The 13,109-nt window shown below is 34.3% G+C and overlaps 1 protein-coding gene across 2 annotated transcripts in view; it reads right to left on the reverse strand.

Annotated features, from left to right (window-relative positions):
* The window catches only part of DMD (dystrophin), a 2,089,898-nt gene that overhangs the window by 311,361 nt on the left and 1,765,428 nt on the right, over positions 1-13,109 (reverse strand). For both annotated transcript variants that reach the window (XM_011378471.2, XM_011378473.2), the window contains exon 60: positions 12,898-13,044. In XM_011378471.2, coding sequence (XP_011376773.1) covers positions 12,898-13,044 — 147 coding nt within the window. The remainder of the gene's footprint in view (positions 1-12,897; positions 13,045-13,109) is intronic.

Consider the following 13,109-nt stretch of genomic DNA (forward strand, 5'->3'; position numbering starts at 1 on the left):
ATCAGTGTACTGATAGAGCGTAAGGTAATGGACATCAGGCAAGGAAAGATAGTGACCCTTGAGAAATGGAAAACACATGAGACAAGGCTAGGATTGTCCTAGCTTGCTACTTTGAGTAAGTTTCCAATCCACAGCATAGAGAAGAATAACCCAGGAGGAACCTGGAAGACTCCCTGAGTAGAGATGAAACTAAGTCCGGGAAGAATAAAGTAGCTAGAGTTCATAGGACAGAAACCTAGAGAGGAGAGAGCTGCACAGAGACAGAATTCTGAAGATATATAGAGGGTCTCTGTCAAGTATTCAGCTGGCTACTGATTAGCACATGTGTGAGGAAACTCCTGAGGGCTTGGAAAGAATCACCAGGAAGGATTAGAGGTAACAGTCTCCAGAACTCATACACGGCAGGGAGCTGTGTCTATTCTCTACCAGTCATAATGGAAACATGACTCACAGGGCATTGGATAGAGTATGCAGTAGGGTCTTGCCTCAGTAGTGGGGAATAATTAGCCCTAGACTGAGTGTCAGTCTATTTTCATCCACATTAAAATATCTCCAAGGATCAAACAATAGCAAATAGTTGGGAAAAAGAGAAATAGAAATATATTATTGATGGAGGAGAGCACAGCCAATCAGGTGAAGCAGGGCAGGCAGAGAGAGCAGAGCTGTCTAGCAAGATAAGGGCCTCGACCCAGGGCCACCTCACAGCATGCTGTTTCATAATTGACCTATAACACCATTGAGCTGCTCCTCAGCCATGCTATTCCACAGCCAAGCTGTATCGCAATTGAGCTGTTTGCAATGAAAAAGGTTTCCTTCTTCACCACAAAAAAAAGAGAAATATATTATCAAAAGGTTTTATACCACATGTGAAGTTATCTAACAGTACTTGAAGGTACACTGTGATAACTTAAAGATGTGTACTATAAACCCTAAAGCAACCACTAACATTTTAACAAAGAGTTATAGCTAATATGCTAACACAAGAGACAGAATGGATTCATTAATTCCAATTAATCTAAATGAAGACAGAAAAAGAGGAACAAGCAAACAAAGAACAAAATGGAACAAAACAAAAACAATAGCCTGATGATAGGTTCACACCTAATCATATCAATAATCACATTAAATATAAATGGTCTAAATATCCCCAATGAAAAGAGATCGTCAGATTGGATTTTTAAAAAGCAAAATCCAATTATATGTTGCCTACAAAAATCGCACATTAAATATAAACATACAAATAGGGTAAAAGTAAAAAGATGAAAAAAGTTACATTATGCCAGCATTAATTCTAAGAAAGCTGAAATAGCTACATCATTAATCATTAGGGAAATGCAAATTAAAACCACAAGGAGATATCACTGTATACCTATTGAAGTGGCTAAAATTTAAAGACTGACCATATCAAATTTTAGATAGGACGCGAAGGAACTGGAGCTGTCATACACTGCTGATAGGGTTACGAAATGGTAAACTGCTTTGGAAAACAGCTTGGCAGTTTCTTAAGAAGTTAAACATATTCCTACTATATAGCTATCCCTGTCCTAGGCATTTACTCAAGAGAAATGAAAATATAAGTCCATTCAAAGACATGTACGTGAATGTTCATAGTAGCTTTATTTATAATAGCTCCAAACTGGAAACAACCCAAAAGTCCACTGAAAGGTGAAGAAATAAAACAAATTGGAGTATTTCTATATAATGGAATACTACTCAGCAATGAACAGAGATAAACTATTGATATGTGTAAGAACATGGATAAATCTCAAGATGATTATGCTGACTGAAAGAAATGAGACCAAAAAGGAGTGTATAATGTACATCCAATTTATATAAAACCAGGAAATGAAAATTCATCTACAGTTATAGAAAGTAGATTAGTGGTTGCTCGGAGGCAGTGGAGGGGTATGAGGATATTTTTGGGGGTATGGATATGTTCACTAGTTTGAATGTGGTAAAGATTTCTCAGATACACACACACACATATATCGAACTTATCAAATTGTACATTTTAAATATTCATGTGTTAATTATACCTCAAGAGAGTGCTTATAAAAAGGGGAAGGTACGAAAATACTAATTTGAAAAAAATATGTGCATCCCCATGTTCATTGCAACATTAACTACAATGGCCAAGATATAGAAACAACGTAAGTGTCCACCAATGGATGAATGGATAAAGAAAATGTGATACACAAACACAGGCATAATGAAATATTATTCAGCCATAAGAAGAACAAAACCTTGTCATTTGCAACAACATGGATGGACCTAGAGGGCATTATGCTGAATGAAATCAGATAGAGAAAGCAAATACCATATGATTTCACTTATATGTGGAATTAAAAACACCCCCCGCCCCGCCCCGCCCCGCCAAAAAAGCCCAAACAAAAAACCCGAGCTTAAAGATACAGAGAACAGACTGGTGGTTGCCAGAGGTGGGGGTGAAATGGATGAAGGGGGTCAAACGGTACATACTTTTAGTTATAAAAGAAGTCATGAGGATATAATGCACAGCATGGTGACTGTAATTAATAATACTGTATTGTATTTTTGAAAGTTGCTTAAAGAGTAGATCTTAAAAGTTCTCATCACGAGAAAAAAAACTGTAGGTAGGTATAGTGATGAATGTTAACTAGATGTTGTGGTGATCATTTCACAATATATACAAATATTGAACCATTACACCGTATATCTGAAATAAACATAATGTTATACATCAATTATAACTCAATCGAAAAGGAAGGAGGGAAATCTATTTTATCTCATTTTCCTCCAAAAGTAACATTAAGTATATTTCATGTTGCCAGAGCACACAGATCATTAATTGTTGATAAAGTCTTAGAATATGAGTAAACTATGTTCACCACAGAGTAAAGGATGCATATTAATTTTTTACTAGTTATTTTTCTTTTTTGGAACTTTTGGAAAATTATTTAAGCATGGGTTAACTTCGTTAATCCATAGATCAAGATATGACAATTGTTTCTTCAGAAATGATAGTTTTGTTTCCTAATTGTTTCCCTTATAGTATAACTTTCCACTTATTTTACAGTTTTCAATAACATTTTTTACTTAATTTCATACATTCAGAAATTCAAGAAATATTTCTGAATGCCTACTATGTAAAAGATACTGCCAAGTATTCAGGGCTTCTGCCCTCATGGAGCTGACATTCAGGTTGAGGAGACAGACTTTTCATAAATAAGCTAACAAACACATAGCTAGAGATTTTCCTAGGTGCCATGAAGAAAGCAAACAGGATGCTGTCCATGATAGAGAATGATCGAAGATCTTCCTTTGATGTTACTTAATTATATGTTAACTCCGCAGTCCATTACCACAAATGATTTCTACTTACTAAATTTACATACTGGAATATTACTACTCTAGTTTGTTAGTCCCAAGCTTCAGGCCATTTAAAATAAAAGCTATAGATGTATGGAAAAGTCACTTAATTGACTTATCTCCATCCTTTTAAGTTTTGGCTGGAAGGCCACTTTCTCTGGGAAGCCTTTCTGATCAGCCTTCTCTGTTTCTCACCTTCACCGCAACATGTACACGCACGTGCGCACACACACACAGGTCCTTGCTATATGCCCTGCATTTTCTTTTATTACATGTAACACAATTTGTACTTATTATATGAGGGAGTTTTAAAACTAAGTGTCTGTCTTAAGAAACTATAACCTCCATCAGGGCAGAGACTGTGTCTGGTCTTTCTGTGACTGCACCCCTAGTATCTAACAGAGTCTGGCAGATGGTAGGTACTAGAAAAATATTTATTGAATGAAGGACTAGTTTTGCTCATTTCAGGAAGAGTTTAATGATTAAACTTTCCTGGTCCCACAGATGAGATTCTCCTTTTTAATCTGCGAATGATTCAGGTTCTGGGTTAAACAGGCTATTCCTGAGATTGTGGTCTGAGATTCATATAATCATCCTACCTCAAATCTGCATTTCCTAAACTCTTGATGCAGGTGATTCCTGACAGATTAATAAATGTGAAGAAGAAGTTACACTTTTTGTTTAAAGGGCTGGATTGTAAATTAAGAGGAAATATTGTAATGTCGATCTAACTATATTAGAGAGGTGTTATTGTGTAGTTAGTACTTCTGACAGGTTCCCTAGCCAAACTGCCTGGGTTCAAATCCTGACTCTAACTTACCAGCTATGTGACCTCAGGCAAGCCACCTAACCTCTTTGCTCCTCATTTACTCATTTGTAAAAAGAGGATAAAAATCTTATCTACCTCATTGGGTGATTGTGAGTCTTAAAAGTGTTAGTAGATGTAAAAGTGCTTAGAATAATGAATGGCATACAGTAAGTGCTAGTTAAGTGCTCCTTCTTCATTTCAGTAATGTATAATACTCAATAAAATCAATTCTTCTCAAATCTATTGTGCAACTGCCTTGGCCCAATAAAGTATGGCCCTGCGTAAAGCAACTTTATTTCTAATGTTATAATCATTTTCTAATTTATTATATTTTCCAACCACATATCATCTGCCTTTGGAATTAATACATAAATTGAGGGGAGAATTTAGATCATAATGATAATTATTTTAAAGACATTATAGAATTTATAAGAATAAAGAAATATTAAGATAAACTGTACTAATTTAAAATTCACTGTGGTACTGACCTTTAAAAATGTCATTTCTGAATTTCATAAGCTAGTTTCCAGTCTTACTTACAGAGTTGGCTTTAACATTCAGCTTTTCATATGGTCTGAAAAGGGGTTATTTCTAGAGGATTGTGCAGGGAAGGCAGGGTGGGGGGAGGGCAGGGTTGGGGAGAGGAAGGTCTTCCTGGGGAAAATGTGAGAACAGCAGCTCTTTGAATGCTGTGTATGACGTAGCATGGGAAATGTGAACAGCTGCTAGTGGAGTGTTTCACACGCAGCAGGACAGTGGGAAAAGCAAAGAAGAAAACAAAGCAGGGCAAACAAATGCAGAAGAAAGGGTGGGGCGGGGTCAGGCTGCAGCGAAGGAGAGAGGTCAGACTGGAGAGAAGAGGATACTTAAAAGAATAAAGTAGTGAGAAATTTGAAGAAAGGGCAAATGTCAGGTGCGGAATAAGGAAGAAGGAAAAGAAAAAATAACCATATGGCATTTTAAATACTCATAATAAAATAAATTAGAGATATCAAGAAACTAAAAGAAATACATACATATGTAAAATTGCTGTTTAAACAACACATTTAACAGGAACACATTACATTTTTAAAATCAACAATCACAAGGTAAAGGGGGTCAAATATATGGTGATGGAAGAAGACTAGACTTTGGGTGGTGAACACACAATGCAGTATGCAGATGATGTGTTATAGAATCATACACTCAAACTTATATAGTTATTAACCACTGTGACCCCAATAAATCTAGTAAAAAATAAAAACAATAATAAAACATTTATATGGATTACCATAGTAGCTAGCTTCAGAACTAGCAAAAATAGTTCCCTATTAAAACAAATCAGAAATTAAGCAGTGCATAAAGATCAATCAGGTCACCTAACACTTCATAATGACTTTCCTTCGCTTTATAAAATCTCTGAAAAAAATTAATATGCCTTTCATTCTCTTCAACTAATAAATATTTCTTTGACTCTGACTAGCTTCATTCTCATTTTGTACCTCATATATTTTTTCTGGTCACACTCCCTACATCATTAATTTTTCTCCCTATAGTCCCACACATTCTGATGCCTCTTTTAAAAAGCAGAGAATGTCCTTGAAAACTAGACTATTCTTTAGTGTGAGGAGGACAGACTCTGGAACATTTGGAACAAGTTACTTTCAAGGTTACCTAGGCAATTTCAGTATCGTTCCTTTTGAATAAAGTGCAATTAGCTGTAAAAATACTGGAAACCACACTGACTGAGGAAAATGTCCCTAAGCTTGACAGGATACTATGAACTCCATGTGTTTTAAGGGCTGTAACTATCCTGGGAATTTAGATTTACATGTTCCTTCAAATCTTTAAAGGGCCCTGTTCACTTTCTTTTTATTTTTAAACAGAGTCGAGGTTAAGCATAAATGATTGTTCTCTCCTTACTGAAAAGATGTTTTCCTAGAACTTAATTGTCCTTTCTTCACGGGTCATTCTATTCCTAATACCAACAAATCCTTCTGTGACCTAACCTTTTCTAAAACAAACACATTCTCCTTTCCTCTTTGTTCTTTTTCATTTCCCTTTCCTTCGGCTTTTTAAAAACTCCTACCAGTGGGGACATCAAACTAGATGTTATAGCTGAAATTTTTTATATGCACTACCTATAGTTTAGAATGTGTTAGAGTAATTTTTCTTACATTACCACAATAGTTTTGGATAGTGGCTTCCAATTTTTTCAAGCCTGTGGATCTCTCCTTAACATTCCAAGAGTTAGAGGATCCCTACATGACAGAAGTACTACTTAATACCTGCTAATTGAGAAAAAGTGACTGGCTGATAAAAATCAGCATGAGTTTAGTAATACAACTGCATTTATTTGTTTCTGAAAAAAATAGTGGTATATGGGCAAGACAGTTTTGTATTTATGTTACAGACAGTTCCTGATGCAAAAACATTTTTGTAGACCTCCATATAAAACTCTATGATCAAAATTTGGGAACTAATTTTTATATGTGGTCACAGATCAACAGCATCTCCTGCGACCTTGACAGAAATGCAGAATCACAGGCTTCATTTAATACCTACTGAATCTTGGGGGATGTTTTAAACAAGCTCTGCATCTGAAGTTCATCCATACTAGGTTTTGAGAACTATGTTCTAGACCAGTACTATCCAACTGAAATATAATGCAAACTGCATATGTCATTAAAATTTTTCTAGTAGACACATTAAAAAAGTAAAGAGAAATAGACACTGTCAGTTGTTTTACTTGAAGTGACAGGCTCACTTTTTTCATTTTCAAAAAAGGTATCCAAGTTCAGAAGATCATAAATAAGAAATGGGTAAAATTAATTCTAATGACATATTTTACTTAAGCAAATATATAAAAATACATATTATCACTTCAACAGATAATCAATATAAAAGTATCAATGAGATATTTTATGTTCTTTTTTTTGTATGAAGTCCTTGAAACCTGATATGTATATTATACTTATAATGCATCTCAATTTGGAATGGCTACATTCAAGTGTTCAGAATCCATATGTAGCTACCATACTGGACAGCATGATTCTAGATCAGGTGACTTGAAATATAGTAAATATAAATCTGTATTTACATTGTTTATTATATTTATCTATATTAACATTTACCGATTTATATTTATAAATCCACATAGCAGCAAGTTGTGTTACTAGGAATCTACTAAAAGTTTTCCTTCACCCTCCTTTTTCTGCCTCTAAGACAACTTAAGTGCTTGGGTCTACATGTTCCCTTAGCACTGTAACACTCCTCTAATACAGAACTGTCTGCACGGCATTATACTTATTTTTCACATTCTGACTTGAAATTTCCCAAAGTGTCTTATAGAAGTTGTATATATATCTAATCTTTTAAGTCTGGCTGTACCCGGCAAGTCCTTCCTGTAGGACATCAGTTCTCAAAGTGTGGTCCCCAGATCGGCAGCATCACCCTCACTTGGGAATCTCTTAGAAACGCAGAATCTCAGGCCTCATCCCTGACCTCCTGAGTCAGAACTTCTGACAGTGAAGCCCAGTGTTCTGTGTTTTAATAAGTTTTCCAGGTGATGCTGATGCTCACTAACATTTGGGAACCACTGATGTAGGAAAACAAATTTCCTTTGAGAATGGCCTCAGACTCATCATTTTATTCTGAGTTCCGTGGTCAAACCACAAGTAGACTCAGTTTTGGTCTTGTTAAGGGAAAAGTCAAAGAACAACATGCTAAGCGAACCAACCCTTAGCAAAACTGAAATGAAGGAAATTGAATGTCCTCTCCTTACCCTCAGTTAATAATAGGTCCACATTATTTATATGAGAAGATAGTACAGCTCACCTAGGCTCCCTGCCTAGAAGGGACCTCATAATGCAAAATGATTAGCACAAGATCCTTAGGGGGAAAAAAGGAAGAGTGAGGAAAATGATCAGACTCCATCAACACAATTAAAGGGATCAAATCCTGCACTCAGTGATGATGAGAACAAACATGTATACATATGCCTGTTTCATAAACCTATCTCATCAAAGTAAGGAACAGAAGCTGCTCTGTTGGAATTTTAATTTTTTTTAAAATTAAAAATCTTGTTTAGTTTTTTAAAAATGAAGCCATGCAAATATTTCTATTGGTCAGATAAATATGATCCCATGTCCTTCCACGGCTCTTTCTAAATCTGATTATGTAGACCAAATTCCCCAATTTAGAAATTATTGAAGAATTTGTAAACCAGAGATCTGAAAAGGTACTGTTTTTATAGTGTTAGTGTTATGAAAGCATTTTTTGTTTGTTTGTTTATAACATGGAGAAAGGGAGAGAGGGTGCTCCATTATGGAACTAATAAAAGAAAATCCACCTGTAAAATTTTGCTTAAAATAGCATCAGCAGTAAAGAGAGTTTTGGTCGGTATGCCCCTGGATCAGATACAATGATTATAATGTCTGCTTGCTATACAGTAGATGCTCAATCGCCGCTGGTTGAACGAAACAAGAAGGAAATAATAAAAGAAGGAATAGAGCATACAAAAGAAGAGGGTCTAGATCCCTGTGACAGAAAGTTACCACAAAGATGTGAAGATGGAGTATACAACTGTCTGCATGACTTTGGAAGTATCTTAGGAAACCTTTAAAAACATACATAATTCGTGATACTGTTCTTAAACATATTTAAAGAATTTCATACCTGCAAATGTCTTCATATTCAATATTTATCAAGTGATTACATTCCATATGTCTTATAGTCAATCAAGCATGTACTCTTTATTATTAAAGTGTAATTGCAGCTTCTGTTGCTATTTGTGGGTTTACTTCTGATACAAAGAAATGAGAACATTCCCTAGCAGTACTTTCCTATAGCAGAACTTTCTCTATAGTACTTGTGCTTGGTGAATAAGGAGCATGACTATGCCACTAAATGTGTGCATTGCTTCAAAATTTGAAAGTTTTATCATTAGTTTAAATTTCTTCCATTTGGTTTTGATACTCGTTTCTACTGGATCAAATATTAGTACTGGTTCTATTTTAAGAGCTAATTCATTCAAATTACTTTTGGTTGATTTTAGTACAATTGCTGAGTTCTAGAGACAAAGCAGAAGAATATAATGCTTTATAATTTTATATTTGAAACTACAGGTGTGATTTTAAGGGGTACACTGAACTGGGCTCATTATACATTGGTTTGTAAGAGATTTCAAAGTTAATACCCCTGAGGATCACTTATTTTTTAAAACATTTTATTTTGAAATTTTATTTATTTTATTTTGTTTTTTATCTTTATTAAATTTATTGGGGTGACACTGGTTAATAAAATTATATAGGTTTCAAGTGTACAATTTGATAATACATCATCTGTACATTGCATTGTGCATTCACTACCCAAAGTCAAATCTCCTTCTAAGGGGAAGCATGAAAAAGTAAAGTATTTCATACCTGTGTTGCCCAAAGTAACTTTAAAATATGACTTTGTTAAGTCCAAACTTAATGGGACTTTGAGAAGAAGAAACAAAAAGAGCATGGAAGTTGCAGTTTAGAAGATCTGATTCAGGTCTTAACTGATACTTATAAGCTATGGGACTGTGATTGTGTTGCATTTAATGTTTCTAAGTCTCGGTTTTCTTACTTGTCTATGGGAATAGCGATAATATGTAATCATAACACAGAATTATAATGTTATCAGGATTAAACGAGATAATGTACATGAAAATTCTTTGTAACTACAAGGAATGATGGTTTCCTATGCCACAAACACATTGTCAAGTGGTTTGATAGAAACATCCATACCAATGTGTCCAATCTGAGGGAGAAAATATGATTTTATTTCCACGGAGGGTTTCAAACACAAACCAATGTCTCTATACTTCTACTTGTGGATTAAAAATAAATATAGAACTCTCCATATACTCTATTTCTAGGTACAGAGAAATTGTAACTCAGCTATTGATATTCATATCTACATGGTTCGTCTGTTTCTATCATTTTGACTTATCACATACGACTGAAAGAAAACGGCATGGCTTTCTTTTAAAATAAAAATTAATGGATTATGTAACTAAACCAAGGATATTCTGATAGTGGACACAGCCTGGTAGTATGTAACTCTAGTTCTTCTACTACGCTACTTTGTCCAAAGACTTTTTTTAGACTCTTTTTTAAGACTCTTTTTCTAGGTTTTTTAAGACTCTTTTTCTAGGTTTATATCTGCCTTCCCACTACTCTAACTCTCTATTTCTTGATTTTCTTTGTTTTAGCAGACATAAAAGCAAAGATGGACTTGTACTTATTTTTTATTATGATTTTTGTAACTGACAGCACTATAAGTGACTAAACTCTCTATTTTATAGAAATATGATGTCCTAATGATGGTAGGCTCACACTTCCCTCCCTAGAAACTGGGTAATGTTTTAGTCTCACATTCTTCTAAATGTAAAATGTTCTCGACAGGACATGAGTTATTCTTTCAGTAATGGGGATAAAGTTTGATGTGAACTTCATTTCTTGCTTTGTTCACTTTCTGAACAGGACTCCATTTATAATGCAGCAGAATGGTTAGAATTATGGTCAAAGAAAATAATGGAATCAACTTGACTCAGTTATGTGCAAACCAAAACCTTGGATTTATCAGCTTTCTGATAAAAATACTTTTTAAGCCTATCCTTAAGGTCATGTTCAAAAATAGCAACATGTGAAATTTGCCACAAGAGCATATAACACAAACTAATTGAACCATTTAATATGAAAAGACTGGGTATATGTGGGTTTGGGATGAGGGGTTTAAAAGCTATAATTATAGAAGAAAGAACATAATTCCAACAAACTACATCTGTATTATGAATAGAGGGAGCAACTCCATTGATTCTAAACTAAATTTTGTCATATCTGTATCTCCTCCCACCCCCGATATCCAGATACATAATCATAGGATTGAACTAGATGTGACCTTAGAGAAAACGAACTCTCATTTTACAAATGAAAGGATTGAAGCTGAGAGGTTAAATGGCTTTCCCAAGATAATATGGTCGAATAACAGCTGAGCTTCAATTTGAGGTTAGGCCTTTTTACTATATCACGGTGCTCTTTTTACTATATCACGCTGTCTCCTTTCATGTACTTCCTTATATTTATATCCAATTCCTCATTTATTTTAAAGATTGGATAAAAATTAAGCTATTAATATTTTCTCATGCTTTATATCTAAATAAATAGTGTAAGCTATAATGGATCACTTAGCACTGATTTTTAAAAAACTTTTCCTATCGGTTATTATCTTTTGACCTTGTTTGTAAATTTACATGCCATCACAAATCTTGTACACTCTGAAATCAAATGTGGCATTTAGCTCTCTAAAAGAAATATTAAGATATAGTTCAAGAATACTTGAATGAAACAAATGTGGTCATCGGTTTTCCTTGGACATTTATTACTTTCCTTATTTATGCTTAAAATGAAAAACATACTAAGGATGAAACTGATAAGATTTTAATACTACTTAACCACTACAGAGTAAGTAGATCTAGGAATGTATCGCTTAACTATATTGCCTTGCTTTAGTCAATGCCACTTATAACATTCTATCATATAAATATTTCAAGACCATCCATCACAACAAAAATTAAATTATACGAGATCTCAAGAGGTCTTGAATTTGGAACTTGTTTTTATTAAAGATCTAGCAATTCTTTAACAGAACTTTCAATCACACTCCTAAATGGGCTGTCAATTGGAAAAGTAATCTGGTTTATCATTTTTTTCTTATTAAAACATTGAAGGAAAATATTTTTAAACCCAGTTTCTTCTCTGTCCTCAGCAGCATACATTATGCATCCTATGAAATTGGAAAAGGAGAGAAAACAATTCTCTCATTCTGTGGTTGAACCAATTTTAGAGTCTGGGGGTGTAGAACACGGTGTCCTTCACATAGGGAACATATAGACATACTTCCTCTACGATTACATTTTCTGAGTTCTTATTAGAAGCTACTATTACCTTACTAGAAGGTACTACACAAATATCTCTATATGAATTACTTTATTTAACATTACAACATGTTAGAGATGTGGAAACTAGCAATCAGAAAGGTCAAGTGACTTCAAGATCACTCAGTAAGTCTGATTCCAAAATCTGTATGCTATAATAGTAATAATTATAACTGCAATAGCACCAAGAGCTAGAATTTATAGTGTTACCGTGGGGCTAGTACTGTTCCAGTACTTTCCATGTATTTTGAATTACTTGTCCTAATAGTAAACCAATGTTCTAGAACTTTTAATAACCCCATTTTCTTCAGATGAAAGATTGAGTCAGAGTTTAAATAACCTTGAGCACACAAATTCCCTATATTTATTATACAAACCTATGAAAAACTTCCATGTGTAAGTCTGTAATAGGATGTTCTTTAAAAGATTTTAGAATGTCTTACCTTTGACTTTTTTTTTTAATAAGAGAAGGGAAAGATATTTTAAGAATCCAAACAATGATACTACAAGATAAGTGCATGCCAGTAATTTAGTTTTTCTATCATGATTCAGCATTATCTTTCATGTGTATTGCAAGATATAGTAAAGCCTAACTTGAAGCCATTTACGAAAGTTAATATTAATAGGTTTGAAAACACTTATATGGGGACTTATCAACATATTAAATATCCTGCACTCACAAAATATTATCGTGAATATCACATGAAGAAATTACTCTTATTGTTTCTCATAAACAAGCCTTATTTGTATATCTTCTTATTGTAATGAGGAACTACAATGATCATAATGTACCTACCTGCAGAAGCTTCCATCTGGTGTTCAGGTCTTCCTGAGTGTTGAGGTTATATGGTGACAGCTGAATGCCCAGTGTGGTGAGTTGGCGAGCAACGTCGTTGACGTGGCTTACATTCTCTTTAAGAGGTGCAATTTCTCCTCTAAGTGCCTGTGTGAAATAGTCAAGGGTAAATTTGAAGATGAGAACATTTAAGGCAAAAAAATAGACACAAG

The sequence above is a fragment of the Pteropus vampyrus genome, unplaced genomic scaffold (genome assembly GCF_000151845.1).
Source record: "Pteropus vampyrus isolate Shadow unplaced genomic scaffold, Pvam_2.0 Scaffold340, whole genome shotgun sequence".
NCBI classification, from domain to species: Eukaryota; Metazoa; Chordata; class Mammalia; order Chiroptera; family Pteropodidae; genus Pteropus; species Pteropus vampyrus.